The following is a 19,315-nucleotide window of genomic DNA, read 5'->3' on the forward strand; positions in this document are numbered from 1 at the left end:
GGCTGCCTCCAGCTAAAATCACCACTGACTGCCTCCTGCTAAAATCACCACTGACTGCCTCCTGCTAAAATCACCACTGACTGCCTCCTGCTCGAATCGCCACTGACTGCCTTCTTTAATTAGTCTGGGAATAAAATCACCCTGTCAAATCAAAGTCGCATATGAATTTACAGCCTTCAAGTATCAGAATTCAGTGAAATGGATTTAATTTTTCACACATCTGTTTTCATAGCACTTGTGAAAACCTGTGGAAATATTTTGTGTGTTCTAATGTTCCTTTGAATTTGTTTCTTCCACAGAACCGTCTGCAGGAAAGCTTAAAACTCTTCGCCTCTATCTGCAATAACGTTTTCTTCAGAAGTACCTCGATGGTAAGCCTTCGGTCCTCATCCCGCCAACTCCAGCGCGGTTTCGGAATAATCCGGATAAATTCTTCCTTCATGAATGTTAAATGACTGTCTTGGCGTGCTGGGACCCACAGGAAGGGCTTATCAAAAGCATCTGACTCCACTGTTTAAGGCTGAAACGAATCCTCTTCTGTGTGGCAGCCACACTCAGGCAACTGCCAGGGATTGGACAATCATATTGTTTGAAGCACATTTATGCGACGATGGGTCATTTCGGCACAAGGATGTACCCCGTGGCCTTGAATTAAATCCGGACCGTGCCCCTGCCCAGCTGTGGCCGGTCGTCCCACTGGGCAATACGGAATTGGCAATCGCATCGCCCGGATATGGGGGGTTTGGGTTCTGAGTTTCATCGCTCTCTAGCGACCCCCACTGGTCGATCGGGCGCCCGCGGCCTGCCTGTGAAAGCCGCGTACGACGATAGTTTGTTAGCGGTGGTAACGGTGAGCCGCTGGGCTGGACTGGTTGGACTTTCGGTACGGTTTTGGTGCGGCGGTGCGGCGTGTACCTCGGCCCCCATCTCCCCCTTCACCTGTCGAGAGATGGCGGTTTGGGTACCGGACCCCCATCTCCCCCTTCACCTGTCGGGAGATGGCGGTTTGGGTAACGGACCCTGCCGAGGTGTCCCGCACAGCCAGGAGCCGGAGTCTTCCTCAGATCCCAGCCGTTTATCTGTTCCCCCTCTGTCACCTCTCCCGCCAGCCACTCTGCTGCGCGGTAATTAAAGACGGCGGCTACCCGCTCGCCGCGGCGTGCGTCCTAATTACCCCCCCACCCCCCACCCCCCACCCCCCCATTCGTCAGCGCTTAACATGCAAGCCGCAATTGGAGTGCGTGGGGGTGAAATCGGTTCGGCGGGCGCGAGTCGCTGTTTAAAGGTGTGTAACGAGCTCGTGTTTAATTGAGCTTGTTTGGCCCGTTATGGGGCCATTTCAGTCCTCAGCCGGCGCCTGCGGGGAGACACAAATTACTGCGAGGCCTTTACACGGAGCGGACACTAATTACCTCGTTAAGCCAGGGGGCGTGGCCAGTCCCACCAACATTTCTCCCTTTCTGGCCGACCCGTTTCATTTTAATAAGGTGTTTAATAAGTTATTTTTGTGTGTGTGTGTGTGTGTCTTCTTACATCTATTTCATTTAATGCAGTGCCCTTGTGTAGCGACAGTAGAGCGAAGGTTCATTGTTTTTGACTGTTTGAGATCAAAAAATTAACATGAGACCAAAGTACAGACCAGCAGGGTTCACTTCAGGGCATTTACGTGCGTACATGTTTTACCATTTTACCTGAAATGGCCGTTTTTGTGTTACCCCCCATCACAAAAAAAAAAAAACATTTTTCCTACAGTTATAAACCGTCATTTAGAGAACACGTCAATCGGCAAAGGAACATTCTTGGAAGGGGGTGGTTACATTGGCCCAGTATATTTCATCGCATAAATAAAGCAGCAACATCTTCAGTAGATGTTGTGCTTTTACCTGATTTTCTCAGTGTTGTGATTTTATTTTAGTGATGTATCCATGGAAAGTGTGTACCCTAAAGCCTGTGCTTTTACCAGAACCACTCCTTTAAAAAAAAAAAAAAAAGGTTTTACTCCAAACCCTAAATGAAAAAGCACTTCCATTAATTCACAACATTCCCTCCTCCTCTTGCTACAGGAATAGTTCACTTTCTGTGAAGTATCCTTCATTGCACACTCAAACTGAAAGAATCCCAAAAAACTCCAGATCGTGATCTAACCCTTTATGATGCTGTTCCGGCTTATGGATGGGCCCCATCAAAAACACACGTTCGTAGTTCCTAAGCGTACTACATTACATTACATTACATTACATTACATTACAGGCATTTGGAAGACGCTCTTATCCAGAGCGACATACAACAAAGTGTATAACCATAACCAGGAACAAGTATGACGAAACCCCTAGAGAGAAGTACCGGTCCAAGTACAGGGAACAACCGCATAGTTCAACTTGGACCCTGATGGTTAAACTGATTAACACTAACAACGAGAACGGCAACAACGCAATCTATGGAAAAATAAAAATAAAAATAAATAAAAATACAAGTAGTCGTTAAGACAGTTGCCGTTGCTGCTGATATTATATTTCATGAGTCCTATATGTCATGAGTACCGCATACCAATAGCTAACTGGTTCCCGACTTGTAACTAAAAATATCGCTTATTGAAAATTGCCCCATTCATTTCCCCATTGACAAATTTGCGGGAAAATGAGGGGAGTGGCTTGGTGACGTTTACACTTTACAAGCTCTATGAAAGTGTGAATTATTATTTTTTTCTTTCTTTCTTTTTCAGATCTTATTCATGAATAAGATTGATCTGTTCCAGGAGAAGATCTTGCATTCTGGACGGCATTTGCGCCTGTACCTCCCCCAGTTCAGAGGTGAGCCCCTGGGGAGTCTTTCTGGGAACGGGTAGAACCGCGTTCGCGTAGGTTTCGGTGGGCAGACAGGGAGACGTGTCAACCCCCAGTATTTTCATATGAATTGATTGCTGGCCGAGCTCGTTTGCACCAGGCCGTGGGGGTCCGGCAGTGTGTCTCCCCTGCCTGTGGGTCAGAGAGGGCTGCCCAGCCGTGTTCCTGGACGTCTGGCGTCCTGTAGGTTTACACTCCAACCCTAACGAAGCACACCTCATTCAACAGCTAGAGCAGGGCTGCCCAACCCTGTTCCTGGACATCTACCATCTTGTAGGTTCACACTCCAACCCTAACAAAGCACACCTCATTCAACAGCTAGAGCAGGGCTGCCCAACCCTGTTCCTGGAGATCTACCATCCTGTAGGTTCACGCTCCAACCCTAACAAAGCACACCTCATTCATCAGCTAGAGATCTTGTTAGAGCTGCTAATCAGTAGAATGAGGTGTGCCAAATTAAGGTTGAAATGAAAACCTACAGGGTGGTAGATCTCTCTGGAACAGGGCTTGGCAGCCCTGTAAATGTGGAAGTGTAAACACCAAGGTAAAGTTGAAGTGTGCTTGTGGAGATGTACATTCAGTCTTGTCATGTCCTGCGTTTCCCTGGATACACATCACCGTCAGCCACAATCAGTAGAGAGATATGAGTGAGCCTCAACCATCCCCCCCCCCCCACCCCCCTGCCATGCTCATTTGAGTTTAAATGCTGGGGACGCCCACGTCTCTGACTTATTCACCTTATTTATGCACAACCCCCCCCCCCCCCCCAACAGAATCAGAAATCAGTCTTCTATAAAGACCCTATAAATAACTCATGGGGCCAATGGCCTGTTGTTATTGGTGTAAAGTAGTGAATCCTTATCCTTTTCTTCTTGGGGTCTTGTGATTCTTGTGTATTTCTAACCCAATGTGACATGGGGTTTAAGGTTATGCGGATTCTTGGCTATGAAGGCTGGGTGCTTCTCATAAACACTCCGGAGGCTCTGGTTTATTTTGGGTATGTGTTAGAGGGGGGAGGGTAAATATTAGAACAGCCTTTTTTGTGACAGAAAAATAATGAATGAAGTGTGACAGTCTTAAAATGGCGTACCAAGCTGTGAGCCAATACTCTGGCTGCTGAACCAGAAGCTATTTTAATCCAGGAAGATCCAAGGTAGTTTTGGACGGGTTGTGGCCAGTGGTGCTGACAACAGAGTGGGAAGAGATGGGTTTGGGGGCGTGGCTTAATGAAAGGGAGGACGGTAGATTGGGGGTATGGCCTAATGAATAGGAGGATTATGTTTAGGGGCGGGGCTTAAGGAAAGATGTTCAGTATAGAGTGGGAGGAGACTGCTTTGGGGGGGGGGCATGGCCTAATGAATTGGATGATGATGTTTGGGGGCGGGGCTTAATGAATGCGGCTTGGCTGAGGTATTTGTTGGACCCACACCTGTCCCTGGCAGGTGCGGACTGTGACGTGGACGCCGCCGCCCGCTACATCGCGGGAATGTTTGTGGCGCGCAACAACATGCCCAGCAAGCTGGTCTACCACCACTTCACCACGGCCACCGACACCTCCAACGTGCAGGTCGTCTTCCAGGTTGTTATGGACACCATCATCAAGGAAAACCTGGAGGCAGTGTCTCTCCTCTGAGCTTGGTGCCACGGCGACCAAGTGCCATGGCGACTGAGTGGTACGGTGACTGAGTGCCGTGGTGACGGTTCATTCCCAGGATCACTAAGGGCACCTGGAGAACACTTATGTGTGTTTTTCTTGTTTATCTGTGTGTGTCTGCGTACGTGTGTGTGTGTGTGTGTGTGTGTGTGTGTGTGTGTGTGTTTGCTCATTATTTTTTGAATTCAGCATTATTTAAAATTTTTAAATTTTTAAAAATATTTTCCGTCTTTTTTTTTTGGATGATCTTTAGCTCTTTGTGATAAAAATGTATGTATTTATTATGTAGTACATAGCCGTAATTGAAGCATAACTTTTTTTCTGTTGTTTTTTTTAATCAGGTGAAAGCATTTCATTTATGTCCTTTTGTTCTGTTAAAGATCACCGATCCTTGTAGACAGAGTTTCTTCTGGGGGGGGGGGGGGGGGGTGTCAAGGCCCCTCCCCCTCCCCCTCCCACTGACACGTTTTCCTGGTTACTGGGCAGAGTTGCCAACTGATGTGTTGCCAAGGCAATGGCCTGGCCCCCCGTTGCTGAGATTTGGGGGGGGGGGGCACTTCTTAACAAGCCTTCACAGGACAGTGTTTTCATTAGAGGAATAGTGTGTGATGAAGCTCCCATTTGGGTTCCTCTGACACCCCCCCCCCACCTCCCTCACCGCCCCCGGCGCCTCCCGTGTACCCCGTCCCAATTTATTATGCATCATTAATGCCCCCACCATCCTCCCCCAGCCACCTTTCCTGAAAGGCATGTCGCCATAGCCACTGGTGCGAGCATCGGCACACTTCTATACCACTTCCCGAAATGCGTTCTTTATAACGTCTCGCATGGCTGCTTATAATGCCTGCATAACCACCCGTGTGAGGTGTAATAACGCCTGGTTAGCGTTCAGTGTTCATTTGTGCCTGAAACGAGCAGCCGTGAAGGTTCGTACCGGATTAAGAAAAGCTGGGACTGCGGGAGTCGGAAGGCGGAACGCTCCTGTCCTTTGCCGTGGGCCGTCGGGGTTTTTACGACCAGTAGAATAAAGAAGAATGCGGCCTTAGATGTTTTATGAGCGGCTGTTGAATGCTGCAATTGTATATTTTAAGCAGCTGCAAGGCTTGTTTCGGTCCATTGCTGAGGCTATTTGTTGCACTTGTAGTTGGAATGGGTGTCCATGGCTCTTTCTGATGTTTCTTACGGCTCTCGTATGAAGTGAGTCAGTGGACTACTGGGAAGTAGGGTTATCCACTGCTTCAGTTCTTACGAACCAGCACCTCACCCTTCCAGAAAAGAGGAGCATCTCATCCGCTCCATCTTGGATCCCTTCCTGTTTGGATATTGTCCTTTTGTTCTGAGACACCGTGGTCATCTGAAATTTCACCCACTTGCGAGTTTCATTTATTAACACACTTATGTTCAGTCGAATTCACGATTTGTGCCGTCTTGTAGACCGCCGCTCCTTGCGCACTCCGCACGTCTCATTACCACGCGCGGGCGCGTGCTCGGTTTCTCTGAGGAACTGAAAGCTCCGTTTGATTAGATGCATGCCCGGTCTTGGTACCTGGTTTCGCTGTTAAAGGGCTATAACGCTTTGTGTGAATCGGAGGTCGGGATGTGTCCTTTTTCAGTCTGAGAGTGTGAAAGTTCTTAAAAAGTGCCTTTTTGTACCATCGTCACAGTATGATGGTCTATTTTACTTTGTCGCATATGTATTTTAAAATATATAAGTACTGAAATTGAAACGTGCTTCTCATTTCGAATGAGGTTTTGTAAATCAAGTTACTGTGAATGGAAAAGCCCTCTGTGCGCACGTTTGATTTATGTGAAGTCAATTTTGTTTTGGCCAGGTGTAATTGTGCACTAATATTAAAGTATTATTTTAATTGTTTAATATTATATGGAATCCTGTGTTCAAGAACCTTCTCAACGAACTTACTTACGTAGGGAATTTGGTGACAAGAATTCGCATAATATACAGCGTGTGTAAAAATGTATCTCAAATCATGAGACCTATTTAAGAGTGAGGTGTTAGGAACATATATAAATATCACAGTTTCATTGTCTGAACATAAATCAAATGTACACAGTTTACAGTATATTAATCATTTTAATAAATAAAATAAAGAGAGAATATTAGAGAAATTCTGCACAGCAGTAAACTATGTATGGTCATTTAATACATTTGGTAGTTGGTACAGAGGGAAAGTCGATGGGTTGGCGCGGTACGGGGTATGGGGGGATGGGCTCAAACAGAAATTACATCCGTCAAACACTTTGGATTTTTTTTTTTTTTTTGTCGTTTAAATGAAACATTCTGTGTCCTCTGTCCGTCACGCTCTGTTGCCGCTCTGATAAGCCCGATGATAGCGGGGATCAGGCGCTCGCGCAGTCCTGTGAGTCGAGCGAGAGGAGCACGTCCGCTTTACACTGGAACGTGCTCGAGCCATCCTGAACAAGTTCGCAGCTCTGGAGATTCGGGGAAATGTCTTTCACACATATAGCCTGTTGAGAAATTAAACGGTTGTCAGTGCTGCACGGACATGCTTCTTTAAAGGGTAAAACAGTTTTCAAAAAAAGAATAAACAAAAAACTAATAGTCGGTTTTGCAAATTTAGCTTGAGGTACACCGGCATCACTTGTTTACACTATGATTGTTTTTTCTTTTCAAGCTGATTTACGTGTGTGCAAATGTACAAATGTATGTTTTTGACGATATATTTCACTATGTCCTGGATGATTAGCATCCAGCAAGCTTTTCACGTTTGCTGATTTTTGAAAAGCTATATATGACAAGAAAGCGAATTTATTTTATTTAAATTATTTGTAATGCTGCATTTATGAAAGCAATTTTTTAAACCAATTTCAAGCATGTTTACCCCATGAAAAAATGCACGGGTTCCATTTACAAAATTCAAAGCGATGTATTGCAATACTTGAAATGACATTCGCGTTTAGTTTGGCACGGAAACTAAATACACAAAAAAACTCATGTAATTTTTTTCATGATTCACTATTAAATAAGACATTATAGACAGTTTTTTTCGTCCAAGAATACATTTTATGTACAGTCTGTATGGTGTCTTAGGGAAACGCGAGGACAAGCGTCCGCAGGGGTGCCAAACGCGCTTTTACGCGCTCGCGCTCCACGTTGAACTTTTATACAGACACTTTATTACTACCAACCAATATCTAATGCTTCGAGAGATATTTTGTACATGGATTTTTGTCTTATAATGGACCGGTGACAGGCAAAACAATCCGTTATTTGTTACAGTCCCAACTTGGCTATACACATTCGGCATGTTCTGTTAGAACATATCGAAGGCGCAAAATACCTTTAATCGGTGTCCAAACCTGGTAACACAGTAAGCCCCGCACGCGCTAGTGTCAATCGGCCGTCCAGACTTCTGCCAGCAATAGTTGGGGGAAGATTTATCCACTTACCATGGTTTTCAGGATTGAGGTCTGTCGATTTCCCAGGTCGGGAAGGACACTGTTAGCCGCTGACTCGTCGCTGTCCAACACCGATTCTGGTTCGGATCTCCTTACGTAGGGTGACCTTCGGATGCCAGACAGCAGACCAGAAGCTCTACCAACGGAGTAGTAGCTTGGACCGGTCGCTTGCTTATACCACGCTTCTGTAGGATGGTACGAAATAAGCATGGAGATGGCCACGAACACTAAAGCGAATCTGACGGATCTCTCCATGGCTAAAATCTGAGTTTCGTGCTGCTCGGCGTTTGCAGGTCGCTCTGAACTCTTTTTCGGTATGCTGGTATCTTTTTTGTTGTCTTGTTCCAAATGTCGATGCTTTTATAGACACATCGTGACGGTGATCACATTCGTCAACTTCATCCGACAATATGATTCATATTTCCGCCCTAGAGAATACCAATCTGAATTGATCAATTGAGTTTTTTTCTTTTTGGGAGGGGGGAGGGGGCACACTGTCACATACGTTTGGTTGGCCTTTTATCGCCAGACCAGCCTTGAATAAATATGACTCAGTGAGCATCACGAACTTGTGTTTATGGACGTAGAAAGCGTAAATACAATTCCTGAAGGATATTTTACGCACAGAGCCGAGTGGCCCAAAACTCGTTTCCAGTGTAATTTATTCACTGATGCGTAATGGTAGGCACGAGATTCGCCAACTGCCATTATCTCAGGGTATAGCAGAACCGTATCGTGACGTTGTAAACCATTTAGAATGGTGGTGCGTCGTTATCACGCCAGAGATATAATTATTATTCTCCTCTTAACATTTTATTAAAAATGCCAATATTTTTGGAGCAGAAGGGATAATTATTATTTTATTATGTGAAAATATTACGCTTTGTGAGGTTTTTCCCGAGAAAGATGAACTGTCTAATGTAAGGTAAACTCTAATACATGGATTCTTCGAGCAGCTATGGCTTTACTGGAATGTTAGGTTAATCAAGACCGTGAAAATCTAAACTCACAGTAGCCTAACTCTTCGCCCTCCCCTAAGTTTTCTTCACATAAAGATATGCGACATGTAGTTGATGCGTATCTGAACGACGTCTTGTTGTACTGGAAAATATAAGACATAATATAAAAATTTAAATATTCGCCAAATGACCGTGTAAAATGCCTAAGCGGTCATATTAAAATCAGACTGGGACTGGGAGTTTTCTTAGTCAGTTGTTGCAAGTCCGTAAGTCATTTGGCCTTTCTTTTAAAGAAATATCGATGGGTTTACATTCCCAGTTGAGGAAGCTCTGATTAGAAACCATTTTAATTCCGACGGTAGCCATCATTCCTCCTGAATCAGAGGTATTAAACTATGCGAGCACAGAGAGCATCAACTGAAATACAACAGAAAGGCTTTGCAGGCGCAAAGAGTCCATGGAAAACGCGCATCTGTATTGTAAATACAGTGACTGAATTAAAATTCAGTTCGACAAAATTTCTAAATTATGTTAATTTCCTGCGCTAAGCCACCCAACCACTCTGGAAAACAAAGGAAAAATGATTATTTGTCTAATAAACGATGGTGCTCGTAAACAGACTCTGCAAATCTAAACTACCAACAAATCTTCGCGTTCTTCCCTTGGCGTTTTAATCCCTTAAAATAGACATCAGATCGTTAATGTATGGAAAATGCCTAAATGGGTAAGATTTTTTTTTTTAATAACCCATATTGTTAAAATGTTTTCATATAAGAGGAAAATACGTGTAATTTAAATGTTTATAAATTCTGTTCACGGTAAATCAGTTAATCGGTAAATAGAAGACATACATCTATAAATGCAGGCCTACTGCAACGCAGATAGCGATATGTAGCGGACAGGCCAATGCGTCACATCTTTCTGCCACGCACCCGGGATTTCTGCCGGCGCCGCACGCGAAATTGATCGAGGTGTTATAGTTTTTTTGTTGTTGTTGTTATTCTCTAGAGCTTGATGGCGCGTGTATTTAGAGGGCGAGTCAAGTATTCAGTGAAATAGTGACTGAGCCCGGGGCAGCCAATGCAGATGTTTTTTTTGCTGTGGATAAAACGAATCGAGGGTCAAATTCATAACGAGACTTCTAAAAAGAGATACGAGGCCTTCATTAAACTAGTGAGTTTTCACCCGTAAACTCAATATTAACAAACAAGCAAGCCAAAAACTCTGAAATATAACATTTTATTTAGACAAATTTAAAATGGCTTGTGATCACGTTGTTTTTACTAATACAGTGCTCCAAAAAAATGCATATATATTTGACATGCACGTTGTCTTGTGGTCACACATGGGGTGTTAAAACACACTTTTAAAGTTCCCATCCAGTTCATTTTAGCCTGGAGGCTAAATGCCTTATAACTGCGAACAATGATGAACCAAAAGCACACTGGACTATACCGCTATGTTGTGTAATTGCGGAAAAGTGCAAGTTTTTTTCTGTTCTTAAGAATTATTTTTCTTTTGGAGATTTACTGAATTTTTCACGACACCAACAATTTTCCAGCAGATTCAGACCCACCAGGTAGGTCCAAAACTGCCGTCTCATTGGTCCACGTTGGTCTCCATGGCAGCTTTGGCCAGTACACCTTTAACCTAACGGTCACAATCAGCTTTAACTGTAAACTCCCGCTACGGGCCACATAAAAAATACACAGACGGCTTTCGCCCCGCGATCCAGCCAGAGCCACTTAAAACGGGGGCCTCCCCCTCCCCCTCCCCCTCCCCCTCCCCCTCCCCAAACCCCCCCCCTGGAAATCTCTGGCGGTCAGAGTCCGTTGAACAGCGGCCTGCACTGCGGGGTGAGTTTGGCCTCCAGGACCGCGTCCGGGCCGCACACCCAGGGGTCGGAGGTCGCCCACTGCCACTTGAGGAGCTGGGCCCGGAGGCTCTCCAGGACCGGGCGGAGGGCCGGGTCGGAGGCCAGGTTCCGGGTCTCGGCCGGGTCGGCGCGGACGTCGTAGAGCTCCCAGCGCTGCCGGTAGTAGTACTCCCGCAGGGTCTTGAACCAGCCGGTGGGCCGCCCGGCCTGCGTGCGGTTCAGCAGGTCCTGGAAGGTGGGCGAGACGTAGAAGTCCTGGTCGATGGGGAAGGGCATCTTGAAGTTGAGGTTGTGCAGCAGGCGGTAGGGGCCCTGGTGCACCGCGCGCATGGGGTAGTACATGGTGACCTCGTGCAGGCTCTGGCTGCCGAACACGGTGTCCCACGGCTGCTCGGACGCCAGCGCCGGCAGGAGGGACCTGCCCGTCAGCCGCACCGGGGCGCCCCCCATGATGCTGTAGGACGGGTAGGGCAAGGAGAACCAGTCCAGAACCGTGGGTGTGATATCTGCAAGGGCGACAGAGGCAGCACTGTGAGGGGAGGGGGGGGGCAGCCTTACCCGAAAACAGCACTGTGAAGGAAGGGAGGGAGGGAGGGAGGGGGGGGGGGGGGCAACCTTTCACTGTTCCCTAAAGCTGCTTTAGGTACCTTCGCCAAAGAGAGTTTTCTGTTCGAACACGTTATGAAACTCCATATACTCCAGAGCTGGCTGGGGATACATGTGTCAGATAGCCCCACCTTGTGGTGAATTTGTGTTATGGCGTGCTGGTTCCGGTGGAAGCTAAAATAACAAAGCCATTAAGCGGTCCTGGAGGGCTGCATTGTCTGCAGGTTTAACTCCAGTCCTGGAGGGCCGCAGTGTCTGCAGGTTTAACTCCAGTCCTGGAGGGCCGCATTGTCTGCAGGTTTAACTCCAGTCCTGGAGGGCCGCAGTGTCTGCAGGTTTAACTCCAGTCCTGGAGGGCCGCAGTGTCTGCAGGTTTAACTCCAGTCCTGGAGGGCCGCAGTTATGCAGGTTTAACTCCAGTCCTGGAGGGCCGCAGTGTCTGCAGGTTTAACTCCAGTCCTGGAGGGCCGCAGTGTCTGCAGGTTTAACTCCAGTCCTGCAGGGCCGCATTGTCTGCAGGTTTAACTCCAGTCCTGGAGGGCCGCAGTGTCTGCGGGTTTAACTCCAGTCCTGGAGGGCCGCAGTGTCTGCGGGTTTAACTCCAGTCCTGGAGGGCCGCAGTGTCTGCGGGTTTAACTCCAGTCCTGGAGGGCCGCAGTGTCTGCAGGTTTAACTCCAGTCCTGGAGGGCCGCAGTGTCTGCAGGTTTAACTCCAGTCCTGGAGGGGGCGCTGTGTCTGCTGGTTTAACTCCAGTCCTGGAGGGGGCGCTGTGTCTGCTGGTTTAACTCCAGTCCTGGAGGGCCGCAGTGTCTGCAGGTTTAACTCCAGTCCTGGAGGGCCGCAGTGTCTGCAGGTTTAACTCCAGTCCTGGAGGGCCGCAGAGTCTGCAGGTTTAACTCCAGTCCTGGAGGGCCGCAGTGTCTGCAGGTTTAACTCCAGTCCTGGAGGGCCGCAGAGTCTGCAGGTTTAACTCCAGTCCTGGAGGGCCGCAGTGTCTGCAGGTTTAACTCCAGTCCTGGAGGGCCGCAGTGTCTGCAGGTTTAACTCCAGTCCTGGAGGGCCGCAGTGTCTGCAGGTTTAACTCCAGTCCTGGAGGGCCGCAGTGTCTGCAGGTTTAACTCCAGTCCTGGAGGGCCGCAGTGTCTGCAGGTTTAACTCCAGTCCTGGAGGGCCGCAGTGTCTGCAGGTTTAACTCCAGTCCTGGAGGGCCGCAGTGTCTGCAGGTTTAACTCCAGTCCTGGAGGGCCGCAGTGTCTGCAGGTTTAACTCCAGTCCTGGAGGGCCGCAGTGTCTGCAGGTTTAACTCCAGTCCTGGAGGGGGCGCTGTGTCTGCAGGTTTAACTCCAGTCCTGGAGGGCCGCAGTGTCTGCTAATCTTTGCAGTTATTTTTCAATCAGCATTCAATTTAGGTTTTAGAATAAAGGTGCGTGAATGCCTAAGCCAATCAAATACAAAGCTTATGTTTGAAGTCCCGTTGTCGTTCAAATTTGAAAACACTCCATACAGAACTAAATTTTTATCAAAACATGTCACTAACCAATCTGTGCTTTGGAAGAGTCATTCGGATCAGAATAGATGTTTTTTAACAGACAGTAATCTGCAGTTGACAGTAATCTGTAAACGATTGGGTGAGTCACCTTCTGATTTTTATCTCATTACCTGAGAGTTTGTCAGGCGTGACACAAGGCTAGTTTGCCAGGCTGTGGGTTTGGTGCGAGTGTGGGGGGGGGGGTTTGGTGTGAGTGTGGGTTTGGTGCGGGTGTGGAGGGGGGTTTGGTGCGAGTGTGGGTTTGGTGCGGGTGTGGGGGGGGTTTGGTGCGAGTGTGGGTTTGGTGCTGGGGTTTGGTGCAGGTGTGCGGGGGCTTGGTGCTGGGGTTTGGTGCAGGTGTGCAGGGCTTGGTGTTGGGGTTTGGTGTGGGTGTGGGGGTTTGGTGCAGGTGTGCAGTGTCTGGTGCGGGTGTGAGGGTTTGGTGCTGAGGTTTGGTGCGGGTGTGGGGTTTGGTGTGGGGGTTTGGTGCAGGTGTGGGGTTTGGTGTGGGTGTGGGGGTTTGGTGTGGGGTTTGGTGCGGGTGTGGGTTTGGTGCAGGGTCTGGTGCGGGTGTGGGGGTTTGGTGCGGGTGCGGATGTGGGGGTTTGGTGTGGGGTTTGGTGTGGGTGTGGGGGTTTGGTGCAGGTGTGCAGGGTTTGGTGTGGGGTTTGGTGCGGATGTGGGGGTTTGGTGTGGGTGTGGGTTTGGTGTGGGGTTTGGTGCGGGTGTGGGTTTGGTGTGGGGGTTTGGTGCGGGTGTGGGTTTGGTGTGGGGTTTGGTGCGGATGTGGGTTTGGTGTGGGGGTTTGGTGCGGGTGTGGGTTTGGTGTGGGGTCTGGTGCGGGTGTGGGTTTGGTGTGGGGGTTTGGTGCGGGTGTGGGTTTGGTGTGGGGTCTGGTGCGGATGTGGGGGTTTTGTGCGGATGTGGGTTTGGTGTGGGGGTTTGGTGCGGATGTGGGTTTGGTGTGGGGTTTGGTGCGGATGTGGGGGTTTGGTGCGGATGTGGGTTTGGTGTGGGGTCTGGTGCGGATGTGTGGGTTTGGTGTGGGGTCTGGTGCGAGTGTGGGGGTTTGGTGCGGGTGTGGGTTTTGTGTGGGGTTTGGTACGGGTGTGGGTTTGGTGTGGGGTCTGGTGCAAGTGTGGGGGTTTGGTGCGGGTGTGGGTTTTGTGCAGGGTCTGGTGCGGGTGTGGGGGTTTGGTGCGGGTGTGGGTTTTGTGCAGGGTCTGGTGTGGGTGTGGGGGTTTGGTGTGGGGTTTGGTGTGGGTGTGGGTTTGGTGTGGGGTTTGGTGCGGGTGTGGGTTTGGTGCAGGGTCTGGTGCGGGTGTGGGGGTTTGGTGCGGGTGCGGATGTGGGGGTTTGGTGTGGGGTTTGGTGTGGGTGTGGGGGTTTGGTGCAGGTGTGCAGGGTTTGGTGTGGGTTTGGTGTGGGGTTTGGTGCGGATGTGGGGGTTTGGTGTGGGTGTGGGTTTGGTGTGGGGTTTGGTGCGGGTGTGGGTTTGGTGTGGGGTTTGGTGCGGGTGTGGGTTTGGTGTGGGGGTTTGGTGCGGGTGTGGGTTTGGTGTGGGGTTTGGTGCGGATGTGGGTTTGGTGTGGGGGTTTGGTGCGGGTGTGGGTTTGGTGTGGGGTCTGGTGCGGGTGTGGGTTTGGTGTGGGGGTTTGGTGCGGGTGTGGGTTTGGTGTGGGGTCTGGTGCGGATGTGGGGGTTTGGTGCGGATGTGGGTTTGGTGTGGGGGTTTGGTGCGGATGTGGGTTTGGTGTGGGGTTTGGTGCGGATGTGGGGGTTTGGTGCGGATGTGGGTTTGGTGTGGGGTCTGGTGCGGATGTGTGGGTTTGGTGTGGGGTCTGGTGCGAGTGTGGGGGTTTGGTGCGGGTGTGGGTTTTGTGTGGGGTTTGGTACGGGTGTGGGTTTGGTGTGGGGTCTGGTGCAAGTGTGGGGGTTTGGTGCGGGTGTGGGTTTTGTGTGGGGTCTGGTGCGGATGTGGGGGTTTGGTGTGGGGTCTGGTGCAAGTGTGGGGGTTTGGTGCGGGTGTGGGTTTTGTGTGGGGTCTGGTGCGGATGTGGGGGTTTGGTGTGGGGTTTGGTGCGGGTGTGGGTTTGGTGTGGGGTCTGGTGTGGATGTGGGGGTTTGGTGCGGGGTCTGGTGCGGATGTGGTTTTGGTGCGGGTGTGGGTTTGGTGCTGGGGTTTGGTGCAGGTGGGGGTTTGGTGTGAGTGTGGGTGCAGGTGTGCGGGGGCTTGGTGCTGGGGTTTGGTGTGGGTGTGTGGGGGTTTGGTGTGGGGTTTGGTGCGGGTGTGCGGGCGCAGGGCTCACCCAGCAGGCTGACGTAGGCCTGGCTCTCCTGACCCCACCGTTGCCAGTGCTCGGGGGAGGAGACCAGCAGGGGCTCGGCCGTGCCGGACCAGTACAGGTTGGTCCTGCCGTTGGGGAAGGGGATGCCGTTATCCGAGCTGTACATCACCAGGGTGTCGTTCTCAAACCCCGCCTCCCGCAGCTCCTCCAGAACCAGCCCGATGCCTGCCCAACACCAGAGAGACCGCCGGTGGTTATAACCTATGGGTGTGGTCTGTGGGCATGACAGGTGGTTATAACCTATGGGTGTGGTCTGTGGGCGTGACAGGTGGTTATAACCTATGGGTGTGGTTTGTGGGCGTGACAGGTGGTTATAACCTATGGGTGTGGTCTGTGGGCGTGACAGGTGGTTATAACCTATGGGTGTGGTTTTTGGGCATGGCCGGTGGTTATAACCTATGGGTATGGTCTGTGGCCTGTGGGCGTGGCAGGTGGTTATAACCTATGGGTGTGGTCTGTGGGTGTGGCCAGTGGTTATAACCTATGGGTGTGGTTTGTGGGCGTGGCCTGTGGTTATAACCTATGGGTGTGGTTTGTGGGCGTGACAGGTGGTTATAACCTATGGGTGTGGTCTGTGGGTGTGGCCGGTGGTTATAACCTATGGGTGTGGTTTGTGGGCGTGGCCGGTGGTTATAACCTATGGGTGTGGTCTGTGGGTGTGGCCAGTGGTTATAACCTATGGGTGTGGTTTGTGGGCGTGGCCTGTGGTTATAACCTATGGGTGTGGTCTGTGGCCTGTGGCCGTGGCTGGTGGTTATAACCTATGGGTGTGGTATGTGGGCGTGGCCAGTGGTTATAACCTATGGGTGTGGTTTGTGGGCGTGGCCAGTGGTTATAACCCATGGGTGTGGCCTGTGGGCGTGGCCGGTGGTTATAACCTATGGGTGTGGTCTGTGGGTGTGGCCGGTGCTCTCACCTTGGTCCAGCCTGCTGACGGTGGTGTACTGAGCAGCCAGGTCAGCCCGAGCCGCAGGGGTGTCTGGGATGAAGTACGGCACCTGCTCAGAAATACGACAATACAACACCCCACATGCATATTAAAACACCCCTGGCCACAGGAGTTCAACCTGCAGACACTGCGGCCCTCCAGGACTGGAGTTCAACCTGCAGACACTGCGGCCCTCCAGGACTGGAGTTAAACCCGCAGACACTGCGGCTCTCCAGGACTGGAGTTAAACCCGCAGACACTGTGGCCCTCCAGGACTGGAGTTAAACCCGCAGACACTGCGGCCCTCCAGGACTGGAGTTAAACCTGCAGACACTGCGGCCCTCCAGGACTGGAGTTAAACCCGCAGACACTGCGGCTCTCCAGGACTGGAGTTAAACCTGCAGACACTGCGGCCCTCCAGGACTTGAGTTATTAATTAATTCCAAGACGTTGGCAGGCTATAACCTAGGCTACTGCGCCGCATAACATACAAGTTTGATTTGAAGTTATTATGAAAATAAATTGGTTTGCGGCTGCATATTTTTAAACATGGCGGTTGTAAATAAACACAAAAAAATGCTGCGAGTACTCGACCAATCAGAAATGTTCAGCGCTGCAAGCTCCACCCAAAAGGTTCCTGTACTTTTGGAAAGTACTACCCCCCGAGCAGGAACTTTTTGGGGGGTAAAATAAAGCCCCCGGAACTAAATTTAGACCCTAGTTCCTGCGGTGGAAACGCACTGAGTTCCTCAAAAGGTTCCTAGTTCCGGGGTAAAGTTCCTGCGGTGGAAACGCGGCTTTAGTCTCAGTGGTTCTGCAGGGCTTAGGTGCGCCTCAGGTGATCCCCTCACCTTGACCTGCTCCGGGGTGTAGTGCTGGGGGGTCCAGTCCGGGATGCGTCCCATGCCGCTGTCCCCGTTGCCGAACTTCTCGCAGAAGGGCCCGTACTGGGGCTGGGAGTGGCCGCAGCGATGCGGGTCGTGGAAGGCCACGTACAGGAAGAAGGGCCGATCCGCTTCCTGCTGCTCCCGCAGGAACTTCCTGACCAGCAGCTTAATGCGGGTGATGTTCCGGCCTACCTGCAGCACGGAGTTGTTCTCCTCGGTGTAGGCGAAGTCGAAGGGGTACACCGCACCGGGGCCTACGTGCTTCTTACCAATGATGCCTGCAGAGAGAGAACCCACACAAGAGAGACCCGTCAGCACACGTCAGAGAGACCTGTCTGCACACATCAGAGAGACCTGTCAGCACACGTTAGAGAGACCTGTCAGCACACGTTAGAGAGACCTGTCAGCACAGGTTAGAGAGACCTGTTAGCACACATTAGAGAGACCTGTCTGCACACCTTAGAGAGACCTGTCTGCACACGTTAGAGAGACCTGCCAGCACACGTCAGAGAGACCGGTCAGCACACGTTAGAGAGACCTGTCAGCACACGTTAGAGAGACCTGTCTGCACAGGTTAGAGAGACCTGTCAGCACACGTTAGAGAGACCTGTCAGCACACGTTAGAGAGACCTGTCTGCACAGGTTAGAGAAACCTGTCAGCACAGGTTAGAGAGACCTGTCAGCACACGTTAGAGAAATAGCCAGCGAAGAGCGCCTCGTCAGGCAAATCTCCCCGTGGCGTGTGGGTACGTTCAGTCACACGCGCGTCGCAGTGTTCCGGCTCGTACCCGTGCGGATTCCGGCCTGTCCCAGCAGGAGGGGCAGGCTCTGCACCCCATCGAATGAGTTGAAGTGGTGAGTGTCCTGATGCAGGCCATACATGCCGTTCTGGTGCTGGGGGTGAGGGGGGTGGGGGTGGGTGGGAGAGAGAGAAGAACAACCAGGCAGCTGAAATTTCACGTCACATAAACATGGTCATTTTAAATGGAATCCGCTACAGACTCCCTGGTGAACTTTGTGCAAATAAATTAAACTGTGCAGCACTAGCTCATAATTAAATATCCATCCATTTTCTATACCGGCTTATCATGGTCAGGGTCTTTGGGGGGTGCTGGAGCCCATCCCAGCATGCATTGGGCGAAAGGCAGGAACACACTCTGGACAGGCCAATCACAGGGCACACACACTCATACCTGTGGGCAATTTTGAGTCTTCAATTCAGTCTAACACATTAAGATACAGCAACAAAAAAAATGAAGGAATTGGATGGTTAATCAGGTATGAATCTCAGGTGTTGTCGCGGCTGAGCTCCCAGTGCGCTGCAGTACCTGCGGCAGACCCGTCAGGATGGTGGAGCGGCTGGGCGAGCAGCTGCTGACGGAGGTGAACGCGTTCCGGAAGACCACGCTGCGTCGGGCCAGCGCGTGCAGGTGCGGCGTGCGGATCGCCGTGTTGTTGTAGACTTCGGTCTCGAAGCCCGCATCGTCCGCTGCCCGCAAGAATGGGCAAGCGAGAGGGCGAGAGAGAGAGAGAGAGGGAAGGGGGAGGGGGAGAGAGAGAGAGAGACGGGTGAGAGAGGGAGGGAGAGAGTCGGGGAGGAGAGATATCATACGAGTATGGGAGTGGGTTGAAAAAAAAAAAAACGCCGGACCCACCCTCTCATAAAAAACAGATCACATGCTGAAGTACAGTATCTACTGTTGCAATTATTACAAGTCAGACGTGTGACAGTCTCGTGGTTACCGCAAGTTACGAAATACTATTAGATTCCATTTGACTGTGATGGTATTTCCGGAACTAAAAGCAAATAGAAAGCTTTTTACAATGCTGAAATAGTTAACAAAAACATAATGACACTCCGTTGATTGCTCGAATGGGGGGGGAAAAACTTCAATACATCGATTTATCGTTCGCACTATAGACCTTACCAATGATAAGTAGTACGTTTCTCTGCTTGGATTCTCCGATAGTGCACAGGGTTAGCAAAATAAACCAACACACTGAAAATCTGTAAGAAGAGGTCATTTCCTCAAGTTTTGGACTTCTTAATTTTCTATTCATGCATGTATTTAAATGCAAAAATGGCTGCTCCACGAGGCACGCAAAGGCTTAATACCACATACGGATTGATTCCACATTAAAGCGAACAACACTTAAAAGCCACGAAAGTAAAATCACAAATCTGACGCATTTGCTGAGAGTAATCTTGCTTCCTGAGAGTTCATAAGTCCCGCCCATGAGAATCAC

The 19,315-nt window shown here is 50.1% G+C and overlaps 3 protein-coding genes across 5 annotated transcripts in view; 1 reads left to right on the plus strand and 2 right to left on the minus strand.

The window, feature by feature from the left end:
- Positions 1–6,378, plus strand: part of gnav1 (guanine nucleotide binding protein (G protein) alpha v1) — a 40,071-nt gene extending 33,693 nt beyond the window's left edge. For all 3 annotated transcript variants that reach the window (XM_035404107.1, XM_035404106.1, XM_035404105.1), the window contains 3 exons: positions 300–371; positions 2,723–2,810; positions 4,286–6,378. In XM_035404107.1, the coding sequence (XP_035259998.1) occupies positions 300–371; positions 2,723–2,810; positions 4,286–4,476 (351 nt within the window). In that variant the 3' untranslated portion in view covers positions 4,477–6,378. The remainder of the gene's footprint in view (positions 1–299; positions 372–2,722; positions 2,811–4,285) is intronic.
- A 191-nt stretch (positions 6,379–6,569) lies between these two features.
- On the minus strand, positions 6,570–8,356 carry npb (neuropeptide B). The gene is made up of 2 exons (XM_035404108.1): positions 7,927–8,356; positions 6,570–6,984 (listed from the first exon to the last, which is right to left on the minus strand). Exons 1-2 carry the CDS (start codon positions 8,188–8,190, stop codon positions 6,856–6,858), a joined length of 393 nt encoding a protein of 130 aa, XP_035259999.1. The 5' UTR covers positions 8,191–8,356; the 3' UTR covers positions 6,570–6,855.
- Positions 8,357–10,677: 2,321 nt separating this feature from the next.
- On the minus strand, positions 10,678–19,310 carry sgsh (N-sulfoglucosamine sulfohydrolase (sulfamidase)). The gene is made up of 7 exons (XM_035406481.1): positions 18,997–19,310; positions 18,397–18,557; positions 17,857–17,962; positions 17,033–17,346; positions 16,170–16,251; positions 15,215–15,418; positions 10,678–11,276 (listed from the first exon to the last, which is right to left on the minus strand). Exons 1-7 carry the CDS (start codon positions 19,127–19,129, stop codon positions 10,717–10,719), a joined length of 1,560 nt encoding a protein of 519 aa, XP_035262372.1. The 5' UTR covers positions 19,130–19,310; the 3' UTR covers positions 10,678–10,716.
- Positions 19,311–19,315: the final 5 nt, after the last annotated feature.

Source organism: Anguilla anguilla, chromosome 2, assembly GCF_013347855.1.
Source record: "Anguilla anguilla isolate fAngAng1 chromosome 2, fAngAng1.pri, whole genome shotgun sequence".
In the NCBI taxonomy this organism is placed as follows: domain Eukaryota; kingdom Metazoa; phylum Chordata; class Actinopteri; order Anguilliformes; family Anguillidae; genus Anguilla; species Anguilla anguilla.